The sequence below is a fragment of the Crinia signifera genome, chromosome 6, assembly GCF_055691185.1.
Source record: "Crinia signifera chromosome 6, ASM5569118v1, whole genome shotgun sequence".
Taxonomy (NCBI): Eukaryota; Metazoa; Chordata; class Amphibia; order Anura; family Myobatrachidae; genus Crinia; species Crinia signifera.
The window spans coordinates 108,323,507-108,348,619 of NC_139222.1; the positions used below are offsets into that span (position 1 = coordinate 108,323,507).

The 25,113-nt window shown below is 42.3% G+C and overlaps 1 protein-coding gene across 1 annotated transcript in view; it reads right to left on the minus strand.

The window, feature by feature from the left end:
* Nucleotides 1-1,471: 1,471 nt before the first annotated feature.
* The window catches only part of NTSR1 (neurotensin receptor 1), a 187,574-nt gene continuing 163,932 nt past the window's right edge, over nucleotides 1,472-25,113 (minus strand). Inside the window, exons 3-4 of the mRNA XM_083146794.1 lie at nucleotides 10,999-11,089; nucleotides 1,472-7,492 (exon numbers count right to left, since the gene is read on the minus strand). Of these exons, the coding sequence (XP_083002920.1) occupies nucleotides 7,240-7,492; nucleotides 10,999-11,089 (344 nt within the window). The 3' untranslated portion in view covers nucleotides 1,472-7,239. The remainder of the gene's footprint in view (nucleotides 7,493-10,998; nucleotides 11,090-25,113) is intronic.

The window sequence follows — 25,113 nt, forward strand, 5'->3', positions numbered from 1 at the left end:
GAAGATCTATAACCAATGTTGAATATATTTGCTATTGATAAGGGAGAACCAGAGGGTTCCCCACCATCGATGATGCAGAAGCAAGGAATTTTCTTTGTACAAATTGCAGGGACATGGAGCTTAGCCCCTCCCTGACACTCCTGTGATGCACCACCCCCAGGTTCTTATTGGTCCACAACCTTCTTTATTGTAAATCATAGGTGACCATCAATGGGTGAAACCATCAATTGTTCCTTTGTAGATGGATTCACACTATCCATGTTGCCCATCAATAGTACATTGATGGCAACCATCAATGGGTAATCCACCGATGGCCATCCCTACTATGTTTAAGGGGAGGGATCAGAGACAATATCAAGAGAGGATAAGAGCTTTACTGGGGCGGTCACTGGGACAGACACTTCCCTATTGGTCAATTTATGTATCAGTTTTTCCATTGCCATAGTTTGTTGCTCACTGCTCCCCCTCCCTCCAGGAAGTAAACTACTGTTACCCGGAAACCGGAGCATTGCAGTGGGATTGCCTGCAGGGCAAGCATCAGTCCATCTACTGCGCAAAGTACATAGCTGATGAAACTGCACACCGATAATGATGACAGCCATGAAAGCAAGCACATGAATAGAGGTAGTTGCATTATACTCAGAATATGAATATCCATATTTTCTCCAGATAAAATTCTCAGTGAATGCTGAGCACAACACTAGTATAGACTATGATGATGAAGAAGAGTTGGATGTACACCAGTTTGTACCTCATATAATATACAAATTTGTTCTGTACACACACCCACAAAACAAGCTGCATATATATATATATATATATATATATATATATATATAGCTATCTATATAGATATATAAAAGCTCCTGAGGTGGCATTCGCAATTTGCTAAAAGCAATATTTAATGATGGCTGGTGCCCTCCAAAGAAGATCCAGAACTCTGGGCTTCAGCTTCAACATGTTAGTACTTGGGGGCGGCGGCACCCAGACGAAAGAAAACGCATGACAGCAAGCTTATGCGTCATGCATTTTCTTTCGTCTGAGTGCCGCCGCCCCCCAAGTACATATATATATATATATATATATATAGAGAGAGAGAGAGAGAGAGAGAGAGAGACTGGGTGGCGGCGGCACTCGAATCAAAATAAATACACCAGATGACTGGATGTGTTCGCAACATTTCAAGGATAGTATAGCCTCTTTATCAAGGTGCAGAAAGTCTTTCTGCACCTTGATAAAGAATCTGTAATGCCTTGAAACGTTCGGAACACATCGAGTCTTCTGGCGTATTTATTTTGATTCTAGTGCCACCGCCACCCAGTCTCTACATACCCAGGGATCATCCTGGGACCACTGCAGGGGGCACCATATTATACTGCTTTGACATTGCAAGCTTCGCTGAGTGCTGCTACACCCAGTTGCTATATATATATATATATATATATATATATATATGCTAATACAAATACACTGTGATGATAATGGCTGATAAGCAGTGTATAAGTATAGCTGAAATATGCCTGATGTAGACCTGGCACATATGATACTGCGCAGAACTAGTCTTATCTTTACATTTGCATCAGAATTTTTATTTTTATTTTCTGGAAGTGCATTTGACATCTTCGGTTGTTGCGTCCTAAATGCTTTTTCTCAGTGTAGGGCATATTACAGGAATTCTTATGGTTTCTGATATGACATCACCTGTTTGATTGATTCACAAATTATGGTAACATTTATTAGACATTATACATACATTTGTTTCAAGACTGGATTGACATAAATAAGATGATGAGGAACCAGTAAAGTGCATGTGTTTAAATCCTACACTGCAAGCAAAGGTCAGACAGACAGGTCATAATACAGAGAATCACAAATTTCATTTTTTATACATAGATACTGTACATCAGAATGATATAGAAAATATTGGAGGCATTATTATGTAGAACTCCCTGTCTGCAGAACATGGGAGCTATTAACATTTGTCAGTAGTTATAACAGATCTGTATTGGTAAGTCTGCTCATTAGTAACCATTTTTATTTTTCAGAGACACATTTCACTCAGTCTGTGGGTTCGGCTATATCCATCTTAGTGCAGTTCGGCTATATCCATCTTAGTGCAGTTTTGCCTCTTTGGCCAGCCCATGTGTAGCAACTACAACTTCCTGTCATGGAACCCTAATGGACTGACAAACATATAAACATAACATGATCATATAAATAAGAAGCTTTCACTATTTCCACAGAAATGTATCTTCAATGTACCACTATTAAGACCAAGACAAAAAAAATGATGGTCATAGTGACAGGCAAAACCAGTGCTAGAGGCTGCCAATCACAATAAAATAAAAAGCACAGCTGTCCACCACCACACAACTAACCCTAAGGATGACTGATAGGCACAATTACGTTTATTTATTATTTATTTCTAAATTTATCAGTAAAAAAAAAGTTTTATCCTAGGGTTGCTGATATTGTAGGGTGCTGTGATTCGAGAAAGTTTGGGAACCACTGTGCTATGCAGTAGTGGGTTAAATACAGGATTTGGAAAGGAGGCAAGTCCATCCTGAAACATACAATACAATGGGAACTTTCACTTGTGCAAAATTAAGCTTTTTACAGGCATTATACATATATACACAGTATGAAAACTGGCTTAGAACATTTTACAAACCTCATTGTGCAATTAGCATACAGCTTGAATATTATGGGGTTGCTCTCACCACTAGGTTTATTTAGTAGCATCCGCTAGTTAGCATCTGTTGGCTTCTGCAGACCTTCTTGCAGTAGAATCCATCATGGCATGCTTACAGAACACAGTTATGTAGCATTTCTATACATTTATATACTGTTTTATACAATACATATTTTATATATATATATATATATATATATATATATATATATATATATATATATATATATATTGTATGTGGGGTCCGGCACTCCCAGTGTGCAAGCGATAGGTGATATATAATAAAGATGGGTAGTGATAACATAGACATAATTATGCCATGTTCTTGATCAGCATTAAAAATGTTAGTATCTTTTTTAAATGTGCTTTTCCAAAAGCAGAAAGTGCCTTTGGCTGTTGCCATACTGTGGGGTCTATTCATGAAGCAATGAAGAGAGTGGAGAAGATACTAATGGCAACTAATCAGCTGCTATGTATACTTTTATATCAATGTTTGAATGATAATCGTCCAACTGCACTAACATGATTGGTGACAAAATGTTTTGAGTGATTGTTAACGAACCATATTCTAGAATCGCTCAGAATGCTCAGCACATCTCTCTGTGTGTAGACCCCACACCTGGAACACAAATAAGCTTATGTTAGAATTATTTTAGTGGATTTTAGTTCTGCATTCAATACTGTTATTACTATGTCACTGATATCTTAACTGTTTGACTTAGGTTTTAGCGGATTTACTTGTAATTGGAAATTTAGATTTTTTTAGCTGACAGACCACAGGTGGCTAGAATTGGGAGCGCAGTATCTGAGGAGATAAATATAAAAACTGGATTACCCCAGGGATGTGTCCTCAGCCCTTTATTGTATTGGCTATTTACTCAGGACTATGTATCATCTTCCGACTCTGTTAAGGTCGTGAAATTTGCTGAGGACATTGCAGTTGTGAGATTGATCAGCGACAGCTATGAGACCCACTACAGGCATGAAATAGCAAGGTTGGTGGCCCGGAGTGTAGAAAAGAACTTATTATTAAATGAGTGGAAAACAAAAGAACTAGTGGTGGATTTGAGAAGGAAGCAAGCTGAGACAAAAACCCTGTGTCCATAAACGGGGCAGATGTGGAAATAGAAGAGTCAGTAAAATACTTAGGCATTCAGTTGTCGTGACATGGTCTAGTAATACAACATTACAAATAAATAAATTCCAACTGCGTCTCTTTTTTTTTTTTGAAGAGTCTAAAGGCTGCAGTTGTGAGTGGACCCAACTATGATCAAACTTTACAGATGCTCGACTGAAAGGATCTTGACTTTTGGCATTAATGTTTGGTTTGGTAACTGCACTGCCAGAGAACGTTCTAATTTAGAGTGTATTTTTAATACCTCAAGTAAAATCATTTGGGTGTGGTTGCCAACCATTCTGGAGCTTTATAGATCAAGAGATTTAAAAAGAACCAGAAATATTTTATAGAATCTGAGCCATCCTTTTTACAGGGTTTTTGAGAAAATAACTTCACAAAAAGGTTTAGAGGTTTGAGGGCACATACGAGCAACCTACATAATAGCTTCCTTCCTTGCGCTGTACGCATGTTAAATGTATAAATGTTGTTTTATTCAATATTATATGATATACCTTTTATGTGTGTTTTATATATGAATACTGTTCTTATTGCACTGGTATTCTATGTACACTGTAATTATGCCTGTAAAGAGCTTGTTTTTTTCCCCAGATGATAATAAATTGTAACTGTAACTTTATTGAATGTATGCAATAAATGTCACTTCAAAGCTGATTGGTTGCCATAGGAACTTCTCCACTGGCACATCTCTCCATTCTTTTCACTGCTTCATGAACAGACCACTATGTCTTCTTGTACCTAAAGTTGAAACCATTTGTGTTAAATAAGCCATTTAAAAGTCTTTCATGATGGAATACATAACTCCTTTGTAAACTCTAAATGGTTTGATAAAACAAAGACATTAAGAGGTTATAGCACATTCAATAGCTCTTTGTATACCCTTCCCTTTTTATTAATAAAATATTGGAATATAACTGAAACATATACATTAGTCTGCTTATCCCTAACACACACAGTACAGCCAACACTTTTCTCTGTGACTAGGGTAGGAAATATCAAATGACTAAGGGCAAACACTATTTAGAGTGTACCAGTTACACAGTAGAAGCAGCCATTTTGTGGAGTGAACTAATATATACGATAATGCATCCTTTAAACTTGCAAGGAACAAGGGGCAAATTTACTAAGCCTTGGAGAGTGGTAAGAGCACATCAGTTAGAAGCTGATTGGGTGGGACTTGATCTCTCTCTATTTTATCACTCCCCGAGGCCTAGAACATCTGCCCCAAAGTGCCTCATTTTTCGTTGATGTCATTAGTTCCTAGATAATTAACAGGCTGAATATTGGGTTAACTCGCAATATACAAAATGGCTGCCAACACCACATATAGTTGACATATGATTTTTTTTGTATTTCCTATAAACTCTTAACCAATTAAAAATGCCTAATGACAGGTATCCAACTATATTTTTGAATGCTCTTTAAGATCCATCATATTGTTTTCTAATTAAAAACTCTACATATGTACAATTTGCTTGATATACTCTATAGTAAAGTAAATCTATTATTTTCTGAAACAAGCTAAAATTGTGTATTTTTGGTCCGTGGAGTGGACACTATGCCATTTGGTTCTGCAGAGTTAATATGAGTTGAATTGGCTCAGTTGAAACAATTACATGTCAAGTGATGAGATTATTTTCAGAATGCTAGATAGAGTATCAAAATAACGTTTTATATTTTAATATATAACAAAAATATCTACCAGGTAAACATTTCCTATAGTATTGTTGCATCTGAAAAAAATAGCTATTAAATGGCAAAATATTTCTGATTTTAACAGCCATCTATTTATGGCACTAAAAGCATCTGTAAAACTAAAATCAGAAAAATGAGAACATGCTACATGAGAAAGAGTGGGATATTATGAAGGAGGTAGACATAATAATAATAATTCAATTCTCCGTAATATGCCACTGAGTGCCTACAGAATTGTCTACAATACATCTTGCTTTTTGTACCTTACACCCCATAGAAGTGCCTAGGAAAATGAGCCAATATTCATTACTATAAATAGCGTAAAGGTGCATATACACTGTACAATTTCTTTTGACCAATTTCATTGAAAGACTTTTCCCTTGAACCAAGTGTCCTGGGCAAAAGATGTTGACGACAGATATTGATGACAGACGAAAGATGAAAGATCTAGCTACAGTTTATAGGCTCTTTTTGAAAGATATCCAAATTGAACTGCATGCACAGTTGACGAACAATCTTGATGAACAACTGGCGGATATGTGCATCATCATTCGTCTTTTGTCGTAAATGCACTGAAAGATATTTTGATCAATTTAATTCAGAATGGCCGATATGAAAAAAATTGGTCAAAAAAGTTGGTCAAAAAAATTGTACAGTTTGTATGCACCTTAACTGTACATAGTCAGTCATCGGGTGTTGTCCAGCAGAACTGATTTCCCCCATACAGTGAGTATGGCGTTCCATCTGCAGTACAGGATGGAATATAAATTTGTACTGAGCTCAGATCTGAATAAGGCCCTAAGTAACTTGTTTACAGAAGTCTGTCATTCAGGGTAACGCATCGTAAGGCAGATGCAGTAGAGGATCCTGTCACCATCTGTCTTGCACTGCTAAGAGAACGTCTCTGCCTGCGGGTTATTTCTTATCTTCCTCTAATATAAAATAAAGTTCCATTTGGTTTATTTCCCAGTTTGTATTTCAACATATAAGAATTATTACTAATTATAAAGTAAACTCATTTTCCCTCCCCTCCTGTTCTCCAATATGGCACTTATCCAAAAGGTTCTACAGTACATTACCGTAATAATTTACTGAGCTTATGAAACACACCGAGTGTAACAGATTAAGCATCAGTTCCAATTTCTAGCATTTTTACATATACAACATAAATGACCCCACTTAGGTGATGCTCTTCAAAGTCTAGATATTTTATCACAGTGCCAATCATATGAACATCTACTGCTTTAAGTAGGAGATACAGCAGTCCAGTAGGAGGACTTTGGCAATCACTGTCTTCTTGCTCCTCACCAAAGGATCCCCTGATTTCACATTTAGAGCCTTTGTAATATTTACAATATCACATCAGTGATAAGTTATAAGAATATAGTTAAAATATAACAAGATCCATCATCTTCAAAAGAAACAGTGCAAATCTGTCAGATGGCAATCCTTCTGCTCAGAGCTACTGTCACATGCGTGTGATGTCCACTGAGATGTAATGACACAGATAGTCATAATTCATGCATCACTTGGTGGAATTTCAAACCATCATGGGCTCAAGTTGACCTTCTGAATAAGGTTGATTTATAAAGAGCACGTACTGGCATGATGTACCACACACTTTTGACAATGAAAAACAAGGGAGTCTAGAGGACTGTGTACAAGATCACAAATAACCATGTTATAGAAGTATTGTATAACAGCTTCCCCCCTCTCTTTAGTAAGGAGTCTCCCGGGTTACTTGGGTGGAGAACGTGTGGTTAGTGCTGGAGATACTATTGGACTTTCTGGTGAAAGCTGGATGCTTTTTCTTTCTTCTCCATGGTGGGCATAAAAAACTGAGCGTGGAGACAAAGATCTGTCGGAAGTTTGCAGATACCAGGTTGTAAAGTATGGGGTTGACAGTGGAGCTCACATAGAACAGAACGTTGGTCAGCATGTAGAAGTAGTGGTAGAAGTCATTCAGTTCACTGCAGAATAACAAAACAAAATAAGGTGAGTACATTAATGGCACAACAAACACATAAAGCTCCAGAACTTTGAATAAGCCTGGGTACACAACTATGGCTCTGATCCTCCATAATGTATTCCATGTATGCATAAAAATGGATCACTGATCTCTGTGACTGAGCTCACGGCTTGTGTACTTAGAGTTAATGCATCTATGAACAGAAATCATAACCGGTAGACCATGCGCTATTCTTCCATCCTACTTTAGACCATGTGATGTCAGGTTATGTGATATAGAAGAAAGCCTGAGTACTAATTCGGGAAGAAAAAGCAAAAATAAAAATGGAAGTAACTGCTTCTTAGCCCAACCATGCTGCACTGCAGGTGGGTCAGATGTAAAATGTGCAGAAAGATAAGATTCGGGTGGGGATGTGTTCAAACGCAAATCTAAACAGCAGTTTAAAACAAAGCTTTTACCAGAATTTACCCTGCAGACAACAGACTGATGTATTGACACCTCTTACACTGCGTCATGGTTTGTCCAGGCGCAAAGTTACTTGATTTTTTCTTTACTCCAAACTCAGCACTATTATGAGTTGCCATTTTTGTCTAATACCATTTTTCCAACAAAAATCCAAATCTTAAATCCTCCATACACCTGATTTCCCTTCAACTTCCCCTGACAGGTAGGGCAACATATTATTTGGCACTTGATGTCATTTTACATGCGATAAATCAATGTTTCCCATATAAAAGGACTAATGGGTAGCTACTGGTGGGAAATGGGCTGCAGTAGCGACAGGTGATTACAAAACTCCAATTCAAATGAATGGGCGGCCACAATGGGAGTTTTGCAATATTCCAACCCATCTGCCACTACCGTAGCCTCTCTCTATATGGCTGCCAGTCAGACTGACATGACAGGTGCTTCCCCGCTCCGCAGACTGTAGGTGTATGTCAGTGGTGTGGCACTGCTAGCACACTTCTATGCCCTGATCGGATCCAAAACATTGCGGGTGCTAAAACAGCACCTCAGTTGTATACTGATGTTTCCAATTCCAATAGGATCCAATACAATGCTGAGGAAATACACATCGGGTCGGATGGAATGTCAAACAGGTCCATTTTGGCCAGTTTTTATCCAATATATTTGCCTAATCCATCATAATTGGATCTAAACATGCCAAATCGCACCTTTGTATGGGCACCTTTGCACAGGATTCTGGACACGGTTTAAACCAGGGTCAGCCCTGTTTATACTGCACAATGGACCCACATTATTCCTGGGTCAGCCCAATTGACACTAAACTTGGGTCTAGCCTGCATGTCATTCATGGCGGGGCCACTATGACACGATTCCCCAAGGAGGGGAATGTGGAGGACTTACTTCACGGGGGCAGGGAGGCTGACAATATTTTCGGGAGCCTCTCGGCCATTCCGGGAGGGTAGGCAAGTATGTTCTGTAGAAATGTACTACAACAGAGAGGTGTGATAATTCAGGTCATGAAGACAAAAGAGAACTTAGCCTGATGATAAAATCACATGGCTGAAATGCAAAGAGGATAGAAAAAAGACAAATTACTGCATTTTGTAAATGTTGCTTGGGGACACTACTAATAATACAAAGTATCCGGAGGGGCAGGGGCAGGGGCAGATCTAATCTTTTCTTCTAGGGGGAGCGGTTTACTGTGTAATCTTGACTCCTCCCCTTCCCAGTTCTGATTCTTCTATCACACACATAAATATGACTCTGTATGTCATTACATATACATAGTATTTTTGGTGGGGCAGAGGTGTGTTACTGCACTCCCAGTGCAGCCCTTCCCCATTACACCCGGGAGCCACGTACCGATAAATGCCACTCACAGCTGATAAGGACATGCTCTCCCCACGCTGATTTTGCTGGGCGAGGCACCCAGCAAAACTCCCCTGCCACCGCCCGGGACTTGGACAAGGCGGAAAGAGAAGAAACATCAGCGCAGGGTGACCACTACTCAGAGCAACAGCTGCAGGCAGGTCTTTCCCCAGGCTCAGTGTCAGAGGAAGGGATGGGTGCCGCGCCAGCGGCCGTGCGTATGGAACAGGCTGTGCGCAGGAAGGGACATGGGATCGATGGCTATCGGCCAGGAGCAGATCTAGGGAGGGGCGACTGCCCCTTCGCCCCTCTGTATCCCTCCCTGCGGAGGAGGGGGAGGGGGGCCCTTTTAAAAACTCTCTTCAACTTTGCTGTAATAAGTGGATGACAAGTCAGCATCTATGAAAATGTCACAAAATGTTTGTAGAGTTTGTATAACCGTACATTGGTGAATCTACGTTCATTTATTACACTGTTGTAGTAGTTTCTGAAAAAATCAGAACTTTTATTTATGTCAGCTTGGCCTAAGTGTCACTGCTTAACCAACATCAGTTCTAATAATTGGTAAATAATGAATGCACTTGGATTAGATTAAAAAATAATAAAACCCAAATAATCTGATGAAAAATGCTTGCAGCACTTTGGAAACCTGCCTCCACTCTCTGCTGCAGGCAGATCTTATTGAATCACAGTAATTAATTGTGCTTTTAAGCAGATTTGGTAAACAGAGGCATAAAATAAGGAGTAATCAGTCTGGAGTTGGCTCCTATCCACCTTTGCTGGGTCGACTCTCAACTCATATCGTACAATACTTGACCTTGTAATTGGGTTTGGCAAACAGTAACTGACAGCATTCACAGGGGAAGCTTGAAGGCATGGAAGAACAATTTTGAAGGGGCCACACAAACATTTTCACTGCCTGTTTATATAGAGGGGCTCAGCAGGCTGTTAACACACTCACTAAGTAAAATGTTCAATAATTCAGCTGCCAGCTGCTGCATTCAGGATTAGCCGACAGAAGCTTTGAGCTCTCACTTGTTACAAAGGTGAAAAGAACTTTAAATATATACTGGTAAAATCATGAGGTAGAATTAATTGTTTTATACCTGGTACAAAACCTGGTTCTGTTTATAAAAGGGACTGCAATCTAAAACACTGTTTTTGCTTACATATAATATAACATGTTTATCAACATTATTTGTACAAAAATAAAATTAAAAAAATTGTCTTTTTCCACCCTTTTCACATTATTTTAGTTTTACTGAAATGTATTAAAGGGATAATGGAGTAGTTTTTGTGAAAAGTTTTAACTATGACTATAATTTTTTTTAAAAACCCAACAAAACCAAACATTGCATTGGGCCGTATGATACATTTTGGGATTCAATTGTAAAGTTATCAACCTTTAAGGTGGCATGTAACAGGGTGCAAATTTTTGGGCAAAAACTGGCAAAATCGCAAGTTTACTGCAAACCACACTAAATATCGCACGTTTAGCCATGACCAAAAAATAGCACATTCAAAATCGCATCCAGATGTTTTCTCATAGAAAACATAAAAATTGCAAATGTAGTAAAGGTGTGGCTTCAAACCCAATGCTGCAAAACAATAGTAATTGTAATATTTTGCCACAGTTACAGCATATTGACTTAGTTTCGGTCTCTTACTTACTCTGTCCAAAGTTCCTCAGGAATGTAACAAAACATCAAACGTCTCACATGGTATGGAAGCCAGCAGACAACAAACGCTATGACTACTACACCTGAAAAACAGAGAAAAAAAGGTGAACTCCCCATACACTGTAATTAATAACTACAGTAATTACCAGATATAATAATAAAATAGAAAGATACATAATACTCATTTTTTTTCCTGAGGCAACCAGGATAAGCAATCAGTTCTTAAGGGGCATACAGACGTGGTGACCCGGCTTTTGACTGAGCGACGTGCAAGCACTGGCTTTCCCTGTGGGTGGGACCGCGCATCACCATCGCTACAGTGCATACACACGGAGTGATCAGTACTCCATATCTAAATGCTCAGTTCACTTAGAAAAGGGGCTGAAATGAAATTGACCGATGTGTATGCTTCTTTACACAGGTTAAACATTTACGGAAACAAGTAACAAAATAAAACACCTAATGCTATATGTCCTGATAATTGTTAGCTGTTCCTCGGGGCCTATTCATTTATAGAACCATATTTTTCACTGTACAATTTATGTTTTGTAAAAAACAAAATAGGCCACATTCATTCATAGTGGAATAGTAAGGAGACATACAGGCCCAGGAAATTTCCCTATTGTCTGGTCACCATACCTCCATCAGTCACTGCTACTGAAATGTGGTCATGGCTACAGGGAAGAGCAGCATTGTAACAAGGTGTCTGTGCTTCCTGTGCCAGCCCCACCCCGTAAATCTGTGAAATCATGGTGTCAACCTTAAGGGGCACCGCTCGCACTACCCTAGTTTTGGTAGATCACAGGTCGCTGTACACTGCCCACCAAAGATTACAGGTCTGCTGTACACTGGCCCCCAGAGATGACACTGGCCACTTGAGCGCACAGCTCTATAATACATTAGCCAACATATTATTCACTAAATGTAGGGTCTTTGTCTGTATATTATGTACTATATTGTTCCCTATCGATTAATGTTGTTAGCTATGTGATGGACTCATTATATGTTATATATCCTCTGATATTAATAGCTATGGGGAAAAAAGAATACTTAGAAAAGGGAAAACTAATATTGCTATTGTAAGTTAGATATTATTATTGTAATGATATAAATGCTTTTTTTTATTTCTTATTGTTAAAATTGTTTATGTTTGCTCTGTTTTTCTGTGTTTCGAAAAATTAGTAAAAAAATGACTCAATATAAAAAAATGTGGGGTCTGTTTCATACAGTAGTCACAGTCTGCTTTCTACACGAGATATCAGACTGTTAGGTGCTGTAAATCTTGTATTAGGTATTTGGCAGTTGTAGTAGGCACTGCCTCAAAATATACACAGATTTATATAACTGCATAGGCGCCGATTCTGTGGATGCTCCACGGAAAATGTTAAACACCCACCAGGCCCCACTGATTGACAGCTGAGCCGCCAGAGGCCTGTAGCATTACAGGGCACCCGAGTGACGGCTCAGCTGTACAATCATGTAAGGCAGCCTCAGTCACTGGCTGGACACAGGCTGTACAGGAGGTGGTATCACGGGCAGCGGCAAAGGACAGGCAGAGAGGCTCTCTGATTACAAAAACTAGTTCTCTCTTTTAGAACAAATCAGCTCCCGCAACCAGACACTGGTTGGTTGACAATTGCTCCCTCTCAGACAATCAGTCACCTGTTACAATGGTAGCAGCAGCGTATTGGCACTGACAGGGGGAGGTGAGGGACCACGGCGGAGAGCTATACACGTACATATGCGGAATTGCTGCTGCTTGCTTTACTGCATCTGGTGCTCTCCCACATCCTCCTACGAGGCTCGCTGTCATGTCTGTGCCCCTATGAGCCTTCATCTCCTGCCCCGTGTCCTTGTGTCTGTGAGGGGGCCAGAAGGGGGAGAAGGCTGAATGACAGTTACCCTGGGAACCGGCGATCCACGCTGGAGGGAAGCAGAGCTGTGGTGATGTGATCTCCCCCAACAGGTTAGTAGTCAATACACCCCTCCCCACAGCCTAACACTACCCCCCCCCCTAACCCAACCCATACCCCCTTCCCCTGCAGCCTAACCCTAATAATATCCCCCATATACCCCATATGTCAATCCCAACTGCAGCATGCACCTCCCTCCTATTTGTGGCCACCCCCCTTCCCCATGAAGCACCCACCAGCAAAAACATAAATCGGCACCTATGTATAACTGTATTTCTTATTCCTCCCTTCAGTGCCATGTGATATCATATATTTAGGAAAGAGATCATGCGGCATTGCGTCAAACATTTATTTATTCAATCACCTTTCCCTCCTCCCTCCTATAAATTAGGGATGTGCAACGGCCACTTTTCGCGTTTTGGGTTCTGATTACCTTCAGGTTTTGGGTTCAAATGGGTTTTGCCAAAACACCCCCTAAACGTTTTGTGTTTGGATTTTTTGGGTTTTGGGTTCTGATTTTAAAAAAAAAAAAAAGCATAAAAAACTGCTCCTACGCTATTATTAACCTCAATAACAATAATTTCCACTCATTTCCAGTCTATTCTGAACACCTCATACCTCACAATATTGTTTTTAGGCCAAAAGGTTGCACCGAAGTAGCTGGATAACTATGATAAGTCACACAAGTGGGCGGCACAAACACTAGACTGATACGGCACACTTAGCCTCACCCCTGGACTGATACGGCACACAGCATCACCCCTGGACTAATACAGCACACTTAATAGCATCCCTGGACTGATACAGCACACTTAATTGCACCCCTGGACTGATATGGCACACTTAGCATCACCCCTGGACTGATATGGCACACTTAGCATCACCCCTGGACAAATACAGCACCCCATGAATTATACGGCAGACTTGGCTCACCCCAGGAATTATTTGGCAGACTTGGCTCACCCCTGGACTGATACGGCCAGTGGTGTAGCTAGGTCCCACGGTGCCCGGAGCAAGGGCATGTTTCGCGCCCCCCCCCCCTGATTTGTAGTAGGCGGGGCTCTTGCACAGCAAAAAGGGGAGCGGCCTAACACTATACCACACTAATGCCCATTGCACATTTTTGCAAACTTTGTAATACCCATTACACATAAAGCCACATGCCCTAATGCCAATTACACGTAAGGTCACACATGATGCCCATTACATACTATATAACAAACCTTAATGCCCATTACATACTCTATAACAAACTGTAACGCCCATTACACATAATGCCGCACACCGTAATGCTCATTACATATTATGCCTCACGCCATAATGTCATTACACATTATACCAAACACTGTAATGCCACAGACATTGGGTAGGGGTACAGGGGGGGTCAAACACCAGGGAAGAGTTGGGGTAGAGATGGTCACACACAAACACACACAGATTGTAGTGTACAGAAGTTCACATAAAAAGGAGGGGGGGGGTACAGTGATCCTTGGGTACTCGCCAATCTGTGGGGGGAGTTGCAGGGTGTCAAAGAGGCTTGAGAATTCAGGGACAGGGCAAAGGGATCCCGAGAGGGTCTGTCTCGCGCTGCCCGGCTTGAAATACATACAAGGGAGACCTGGCCCCTGCCCAGTAATAGGACTTGGAGGAAGTGCTTCCTCCATATTGCGGCAGCAGGAGGACGGAGTTTCTGCTTCCCCCATAGTGCGAGGGAACTATTGATAGACAGTTGAAGTTCCTTTAATCAGCGCTCCAGCCGAGCAGCGCTGGCTCTGGATGCGCTGAGCTCCTCTGACAGACACTAGAGGTCATGTTCACCTCTAGTGTCTGTGTCCTGCAAGGCGGTGGCCATCTTTGGAGTGGCCACTGCAGGCAACAGGGGCAGACGCATGGATTTTCGTGAGGGGGTATCTGTCCACACTCTCATCAAAAATGCATTAAAGTAATTCTAAAATTATATCGCAGCATGTTGCCTAGTTTACCCTATTCAGATATGACTGCAACTTATGCTGCACTGGTCCTTGTATATAACCAATTTACAGCCACACACATAGTATACATACACATAGCTGACACACACAAACACACCTAGCATACATACACATATACACACATAGTATACATACACATAGCCGACACACACAAACACACCTAGCATACATACACATATACACACATAGTATACATACACATAGCCGACACACACAAGCACATAGATAAGGTGACACACATATATAATACATACAGACAGCTGACACACACACACATATTAGTATACATACAAACAGCTAAGAACACACAATGTATACAAACAATGCTGACAAAAACACACAAATGGTATACACATAGTTGTCACACAGACAAGGTATACATACACACACATGCACAGTATACATACACACACACATGCACAGTATACATACACACATATGCACAGTATACATACACACATGCACAGTATACATACACACACATGCACAGTATACATACACACACATGCACAGTATACATACACACACATGCACAGTATACATACACACACATGCACAGTATACATACACATACATGCACAGTATACATACACACACATGCACAGTATACATACACATAAGTAACACACCCACCTGCTTCACATACAAATGAAAACCAGCATCATTTATTACAGCACATATATATCCTGGCTTCCAGAGCCCCCAGACAGAAAGTCATGGAGAGGGCTCACTGGGCCAGTCCAGTATTATTTATTATACTGTAGATACAGCCCCCCTCAATCCAGCATCAACACATACCTTTAGTGTGTCAAACGCTGCCTCACCCGGCCAGGGCAGAGCAGACAGAGTGCAGTAATGCCGGAGGAGCTGTGCATCGGAGCTCCCCCTACAGGCAGCCCAGCGGCCTGTGTCAGTGTAATAGATTAGAACGAAGCCAAGCCAGGAAATGACACTCTGCTCTGACAGCTCTACGAGTGCGTCCGGCCCCTGCTCTGCTCGCCGAGGCAGGCAGAGACCGACAGTGAGTGCAGCGCCGGCGGGGTGAGCTGGGGGAGCGGGCGAGCAGGGTGGGGGAGAGGGCGAGCAGGGCGGAGGAGCTGGCGGCATAGTGCACGGCTCCAGCGCCTTGTGATATCCCTGCGCCCGGAGCTTGTGCTCCGCCCGCTCCGCCCTAGCTACGCCGCTGGATACGGCAAACTAAGCATCACCCCTGGACTAATACAGCACACTTGGCAGCACCCCATGAATTATACGGCAGACTTGGCAGCAACCCATGAATTATATGACCCATTTGGCCCACCCCAGGAATTATGCGTCACACATGCGGGCACCCCTGACCTGATACAGCACACATGGAATTATACAGCACTGATGGCGGCACCCCTGGACTGATACGGCACACATGGCGGCAGGCATGGAATTATACGGCAGACATGGCGACACTCCTGCAGTAAAAAAAAGAAAAACTTTTATTCTTTTAATAAAAAAAAAGAGCAGCACACCGGGAATAATACGGCAGACTTTAGTAAAACCACTTGAATTATACGGCACTCTTGGCTCACCCCTGGACTGATACAGCATATTTAACAGCCCTTGCAGTAAAAATAAACAACTTTTTTTTCTTTTCATAAAAAAAGGGCAGCTCCCCTGGTCTGATACAGGACACATGGGTGCACCCCTGGACTAATACGGGACACATGGGGGCACCCATATAATTATAAGGCACACATGGGGGCACCCCTGGACTGATATGGGACACTGGGCACCCCTGGAATTATACGGCACACATGCGGGCACCCCTGGACTGATACGGGACACTGGGCAGCACAGCTGGACTGATATGGCACACTTAACACCCCTTCCAGGTTAAGGAAAAAAAAACAAAACCTTTATTTTATTTAAATAAAAAATAAAAAAAACTTTGGTACTTGTTTCCTAGCACGGCCACACCGATTAAGATCGGGGTGGTCGTGCTGAAAAAAATCGGGTCAATCGCATCGCATGCGATTTGGTCGCATGCGATGCGATCGACGCGACCGACCGATTTTTGACCCGATTTTTTCATTAAATCCAATGTAAATTGGGTCCCTGGGACCCAATTTTACATTGGATTGAATGAAAAAAATTCCAAACCCCCCCAAATTGAAGCGCGTACACAGCGCCCCACGATAGACGGCAACCCGAAGCGTGGCGAGCGCAGCGAGCCCGCGAGGGGCGGCGGTACGCGTCCTCCGACCTTTTCATGCCCTACTATCCACTAGGGCGTGGAGTGAGAATAGAATAGTGTGGCGAGCGCAGCGAGCCACCGAGCCCGAAGCGTGGCGAGCGCAGCGAGCCCCGCGAGGGGACGCGGATACCTTCACAGGTAATCGCGTCCCTTCGCGGGCTTCACAGGTGTCCGCGTCGCCACGGACACCTGTGAAGCCCGCGAAGGGACGCGTTTACCTGTGAAGGTATCCGCGTCCCCTCGCGGGGCTCGCTGCGCTCGCCACGCTTCGGGCTCGGTGGCTCGCTGCGCTCGCCACACTATTCTATTCTCACTCCACGCCCTAGTGGATAGTAGGGCATGAAAAGGTCGGAGGACGCGTACCGCCGCCCCTCGCGGGCTCGCTGCGCTCGCCACGCTTCGGGTTGCCGTCTATCGTGGGGCGACGACGGGGACATTTATAATGTGAAATGGGTCATATTGACCCATTTCACATTTTTTTACATTTTTACACCATTTCAATGTTAAAAATTTTTTTAACATTGAATCCTATGTAAAAATCGGGTGCATCGCGTCGCATCGCGTCGGGACCAATGTTAATGGTCCCGACCGACGCGATGCCCCCGATATTTTACCGTTCCCGACAAGATTTCAATGTTAAAATTTTTTTTAACATTGAAGTCAATGCAAATATCGGGGGCATCGCGTCGGTCGCGTCGGGACCAATGTTAATGGTCCCGACCGACGCGATGCCCCCGATTTTTGTTTCCTAGCCGGCAAAATGGACCTGATTTCAAAAGAAATCGGGTCCATCGGGGTAATCGTGTCCCTTAATTAAGGGACACGATTACTTACGATTGTGGCCGTGCTAGGAAACAAGTACCAAAACTTTTTTTTCAGAGAGCCCCCCTTAAATGTCCCCCACAGTAGTCCTATATAACAGCCCCCCTTTAGTAGTAGCCTTGGTAATGCCCCCTTAGTAGCTGTAACCTGAACAGTTTTCCACTTAGTAGTTCCCCTTTAGTAGATGTACAAAAGTTCCTGCACCATTAGTTCGCCCCTTAGTATATGTACCTCTATTTGGTCCCCCATTAGTTGCCCCTCCTTAGTATATCCCGCCACAGTGTTTTTTTTGTCCCCCATAGGTTTTTCTTCTGTGCAGACAGCATGGCCACATCCGTGCTGTCTGATTTCTACATGCAGAATGAAGATGGCGCCGAAGCCGGACCTTTTATAGAGATCCGAATCCGACGCAGGATGATGACGTTTTGGCCTCAATTTGGACTCCTGAAAATGACGGGACCCGGCCAACTCCTCGGACCCGGCCTCGGATAAGGTAAGTTCGTGGGGGTTCGGATCTCTAGGATCCGAACCCGCTCATCCCTACTATAAATCTTTTGTAATTACTAAATGGCCTGTTATTAATATTTGCTTTATGGATGGTTAAATTGACTTTCTTTTATTGCTTCATGTTGCAGTGATTTGGAAGATTATTTAATGCTCAATCTGGGACTTCTCTTGAGCCCCACAAAAGTCCCATTCCTAGGCACTAGTTTGTCAGCCTCACTGGTAGCACAACAAGGAGCTTCCATAGTATGCTCTAAGATGGACATTGGGCAACGAGAGAGATCTTAAAGATCTAAAGATGGCGTTTTTTAACAGAAACACTCCAGTTTGGAATGTTATTTAGCCTAATAAAGGAGATATCTCTGATATTTCCAGCATTAGGTCCCCTTAAATCGCTCCAATAACCAAATAGTGTGGAAACTGCCAGAGCCACATGACATTATAATAAAACAAAGACTTGGGGGTTTATTCTAGTTCATTCTCTCTGACAAAATCCTTCTTAGATGGACAAAACCATGTGCACTGCAGGGGGGCAGATGTAACATGTGCAGAGAGAATTAGATTTGGGTGAGTTATTTTGTTTCTGTGCAGGGAAAATACTGACTGCATGATTTTACACTTCAATATAGATCTCACTTTGAAGAAAAACCCCACCCAAATCTAATTCTCTCTGCACAAGTTACATCTGCCCCACCCGCAGTGCACATGGTTTTGTCCATCTAAGAAGGATTTTGTCAGAAAGAATGGACTAGAATAACCCCCTAGATTACTAGTAGTTCTATTATTTGTAAGACACAAAAGGAACAATCATGTTATTGTTACAATAGGCTTCTTTAGGGCTAGTTTAGGAATATCTATTGAGAATATTTGCATTTTGCTGAACTGTGTCTGGGACTAGTTCCAACACATTTATAGCAACATTCTGTACTGTCAATTATCTATTTAACCTCAAAATGGTTTTACTAAACAGTGTGGATGAAACTGGAAAAAACCTACTAACCAATCTGACTGTATGCCAGATTCCTCCTAATGTACTGTACATATAAAATCAACCATGTTATTGTATACATTATTTATCAGGCACATAGACGCTAGGGATGCCAATCCTGGGGCATTTTTTCAATCCCGGGATCCGGGATTGAAAAATGCTCAATCCCGGGATCCCCGGGATCCCGGGAATGGCATCCCCACCAAAAAAAAAATCATTTTTAGCATAGGACCCACCCCTGCCGACCCGCACATCTACTTACATTAGGGTGCGGGCGGGCGGCCGGGAGTGGGTTTGGAGGTGCACGGTGCCTCCCGGCAAGTGCACCTCCATAGAAGACAGCAGGCGGGCGGAGGCAGGCAGGCTGGCGGCGGAGAAGAGGCGGGGGGAGTCAGGCCGGCATGCTGGTGGGCGGCGGAGAAGAGGCGGGTAGGCGGGCAGGCGGTCACTGGTGACGTGTGGCCTGCGCAGTGTGACCTCTACTGTCACGCTACGCAGGCCGCACGCCGGGTCAGGTTACGGGAACAGCCGGGCAGCATCTGAGCGAGTGCTCAGACGCTGCCCGGCATTAGACTGCGCATGCGCAGTCTAATCCCGAAATCCCGGGATTGGATTCTCCAATCCCGGGATTGAAATCCCGGACTTTTTTAGGCCAAATCCCGGGATCCCACCGATCCCGATCCCGGGATTGGCCACACTAATAGACGCTATTTAATTATTTTCAATATACATTGAGTTTTTAGAACATATAGTGCATTTTGATACAGAATTATGGTATTTTCATACCTCCCAACTGTCCCGATTTTGGTCGGACAGTGTTGTTTATTTGGGACTGTCCCACCCAAGGGCAGTATTGTCCCACAGTATGGGCAGTTGGGAGCCCTTATTTTAATCACTGCTTTGCTTAGCTTGCACTCCCCATCTTTACACTCGGAGAGAGGAACAGGACACAAGCCAGTAGCTCATAGACCATTGAAATAACAAAATTTTCAAAGTATATGTTTACATAAATTGTTTTATTGTATAACATATAAGGCGAGATGTATTGTGTATTTATGCTGTTTTTGCCCTAAAAATCGCACGTTCTTAAAAATCGCACCCTTTTACATTACACCTTATATGTTATATACAATGAAACAATTTATGCAAACATATATTTTGTAAAGTATAGTGCGGTAAAAATTGCACGTTTTGCCTTGACCAAAAAAAATCGCACTTCAACAGTCTCACTTTTCTAATTGAAAACATCAAAATCGCAAATGTAATAGTGTGAAATTTTTTAAATTGCACACTAAACAATAACAAAAACAGAAAAATAGACCTGATGATGTGATGGCCGGAGGAGCTTATATAAAAAGACTCCCCCCCCGGCTTTGGGATCACCGTCTGGCTGTTGGAGCCCAGTGCTGGTTCCAAAATACGAGGGACCACTACATTTTTGTCCCCCGTATTTTTGGAACCAGGACTAGCCCAAGAGCCCGGTGCTGGTTTTTTAAACACAGGGGGACCCTAACACTTTTCCCCCTGGTATTTCTCAAACCAGGACTGGCTCAAAGAGCCCCGGTGCTCGGGCGGGACCCCATGCCATTTTTTTTTAGATCTCTAGATTTCTGGCTTGTTCTAAAAAAAATGGCACCCTATTACATGTGTGATTTTCGGGCAAAAAATTGTTGATTTCCAATGAGACACTCTCCGATATAGATGGCCAGCCAATCAGGAGTGGTATTTTAGCTGTCTAAGATGGAAAAAAAATCATAAACCTGCCTGTCACCACCATCTATTTTTTAGCTTCTTTTTTCCTCTAGTTTGGCAAATTGCACTTTCATTAATCAGGACACTACAGTACTTTGCAAAATGGTGATTTTCTGGCAAAAGTCAGGGTGGAGGTGCCAAATGTAATAGACTGCGAGTGGAGACAAGTGCTGATATTTTTGCTATTAAGATGATATTTACAGCAGCAAAACCTTTTAATTATGCCGCTAAATATCAGCACTTGCAGCAACTCACAGGCTATAAAATAATATGGCCTTAGCTCTCTTCTTTTACAGCAGAGAAGGGGGCAAGGAAAAGAAGGGTGATACTGACAGGCCTTTACCTCAATATTGGCCATCAATGCAATGAATGTCCACTTATTCATAGGATACAGGTTCCCTTTAAAAATAAACCTCAATCTACAATATTGACAGCAAACAAAATAACACATCATAGCTATACAACAGCGAGTGTCAAGTAGACAAATAACATTATTTCAGGTAAGGCAATGGTTACATCAGTCTTTGCAGTACTTAAATCTGATTATTGGAATATGGGATTTGCTGGTATACTGGGATCATAAGAAAATTGAATTCTCTGTTACTGAAAATATGAGAAATACTGAAGATCAGTGAAGAGTGAAGAAACGGCTGTGAGGTCTGATTCTCACATGTCTCCAATGTATTAACTGCTACGCAGCTGGAGATTGCACTGTATCTACAAGTCACAGACTCGAACTGGAGAGGTAGGAAGTAATCATCTCAATGTGCAAGAAAGGATACTGATGGATAATACAGATGGGAAATGAATGCCCTTTATCATGGAGAAAAACAGGGCAACTGAGATCTAGATTTCAGCAAATCAAGCTCAAAATATCCATTTCGATATACGACCAAATTGATGGATTATTAATATATGTAATTTTGTCACAGAAGGCTCCATTGCTTCATATTTAAAATACATTTATCTTTAAAAACCAGTGACAGCTGCTGCCCGTGGGCTGTGGTGCACACTACACTTTGCAAGGGAAGGGGACGGCTTACACCGGTTTAACAATAAAACAGAAAAAATGCAACGTTGTATGTAATGTACAGTATGTGCTGGCTGCCTGCTCCTGAGGATCAGTGGGGCTGTGCATTTCATAGCTGCTTCTGCAGTCCAGTAGGGTAGGCTGCCATTGTGCAGGCACCTTTAACTGCCTACCACTGACAGCCCCCCACCCGCATGCTGGTGCCCCCTGTCACTGACCACCTTGCCCTCCCCATTGGCATTCGCCCACCGCTGCACCCCCATGCTGCCCTGCTTTCCCACGTTTCTGTTTTCAGTGGAAAAGGGATCAACCTGGGAAAACAAGGCAGTGGAATCAGGGACCATGGAGGGGATACACCAAAATCCAGGGTTAAATTGTGCATGTGTTACCCAGGATTTTGGAGGAAAATCGGTCTTAGAAGGAGAAGTGAGTTGAATACTGCATCCCAGGTGCCATGGCAGCTGTAAAACGCACATATATATCTCTACTGGAAATATGCGGATTTTGGGCCTTATTCTGGTATGTAAACAATGACAGCGGAGTTCTGGCACTGATGTTCGGACAGCAGTTGGGATTCCTTCACCAGGATTCGATCAGCCAGCATAACTACATCCCTATGAAAGCAATTAGAAATTGCCGGGTACCTTAGGAAACACTCACAGCCTGGTCTCAAGTTTTAGATCTGCTGGAATCTTTATTATTATTATTATTATTATTATTATTATCAGTAGTAGTATAAATCTTTATTTGTATAGCATCAAACATGAGTTTATATTCTGTTCAATGTACATTACAGTTTAACAGACCTTTGAAGGATCAAGCAAATCTTTTTGGAGAGGGGGTTTCTATATATGAGAGGTATAGTACTATCAGATCTGTTAAATATAAGTTTCATATAATATACACAAAAGGGGAAATAGACTTTGCAGTATGTCCTGATATAATTGCTGCACAACCACATTACTTAAGGAGTGACCAACATGGTGTAAGTATATGGTGCTGTGGATAAACAGTTAAGAAAAAGTCTTCCAAGTAATTTCTTCCAAGGAAACAAATCAATGTTACTGTGCAATGTGAAAATCACTATGCTTGTCCTCCCAATTCTTGAGTACATGAGTCCATTTGTTCTACTGATGGACAAGCAAAGGTGACCGGCTGAGGTGGGTACAATGAACAGCATTTGGCTCAACATGATAGGATTGTCCACGGGAGGACAGTATATGGCCAAAGCCAGTACCTCCGTGATGGGGAACCTTTGGCTCTCCAGTTGTTGTTAAACTGCACATCCCAGCATGCTCTGCAACAGTTTTGGCATGGCCAAATTCAAAAACTGTAGCAGCGCATCCTGGGATGTGTAGCTCAACAACAGCTGGAGTGCCAAAGGTTCCCCTTGTCTGTACTACCTCTTGGTTGACATAATCTTTAATGCGGTAATTCCTAGATCGAGTACCAGCTGCGTCTCAAGCTATAATCCCAGTGAAAACCCCATTTAAATACACCAGCGAATTACAGCGAGCATGAAACGGAGAACTGGCCGCTATTCACTGTTCGCTTTCGGCGAACAGTGAAAATTGAATAGGTGAATCATATTTTCAGTGAAAAAAATTCACCGCAAGGAGTGAAAACAGCCCGATTCGCCGAGAAAAACGGTGTATCGGGAGCATTGAATACTGACCAGAAAGGTGTTAGAATGTAATATACAGTTAGGTTAACAGTATGTAGCACCAAAAAAAGTCCAACAATCTCGCACATGGTTCCAACCGATGAGTGATATCTTTGAAGTAACTTCAAAGTGAAGAGCAGCACATATAGAATAGATACATATAAACCATATGGATACAACAGTTTTTGATATAGATTCCACACCCTTCGTGTGAAAAAATCAGAGGAGACAGATGTCTCTCTTTGACTCTATTACCAGATATGAGGTGTTGGTTCTGTACAGTATATAGAAAGATGGAACCCGGAGATCCTTCCCTCTGTCTGGTTACTTGGATGCCATCAACTCCTCCAACATGTTTTAACGTCAATGGACACCTTGAAAAAGACATCAGGTGATGTTGAAACATGTTGCTGCCCGAGATTGGTACATAGGGCAACATCGCATCACCCATATAAACCTACAAGCGGAGCAGAAGGGATTGCAGCAGGTATCAGAGATTTCTGCTTCAGTTTTTCCATCATTAATTTTGAAGGCATTTAATATCTGTGGCTAACCCCAGAAAACAGGTATTTTGGGAGAATTAGCCACAAATATTAATTGATAAATGGGCCCCTAATTCTGAGTTGAATTACTGTCCTCCAGCCGCCGGGCTTGCAGAGCGGGGAGAATGCCTCTCCTGCTCAGCGCTTCCCCGCTCTGCAGATAGGTGTGTGCTAGCAGTGGCGCACCGCTGGAACACACCTACACATTGTGTCAGATAAAATACATTGCAAGTGCTAAAGAGCACCCGCGATGTGCTGCTAATGGCATGCACATATGACTTATCTTATGTGAAGCCCGTCCCACCTCCGAATCCGGTCTGATGCGCATGGGACCACCCCTCAGAACGGATGTCATGCACATGCGATCAGGGCCGATTTCACCCGATTTCTCAACACAATCCGCCAGAATCGGGCCCAATTATTTTTTATATATTTTTTGTAGTTAAACTTACAGTCATATTACTGTATATTTTTATTTGATATATATTTCTGCTATATGTAATATATACAATATTTGTGAAGGCTGAATTCTCCATATGTAGTCCAGCATATGCTTGACTTTGCAGCTTTTCTGGGACTGAGAGCCCATTTTAGCATATGGATTTATAGAAAGATACAAAGGTATTACCATACATATCACAAGGAATACAGATTGAAGTCTCTGCTGTAAACAGA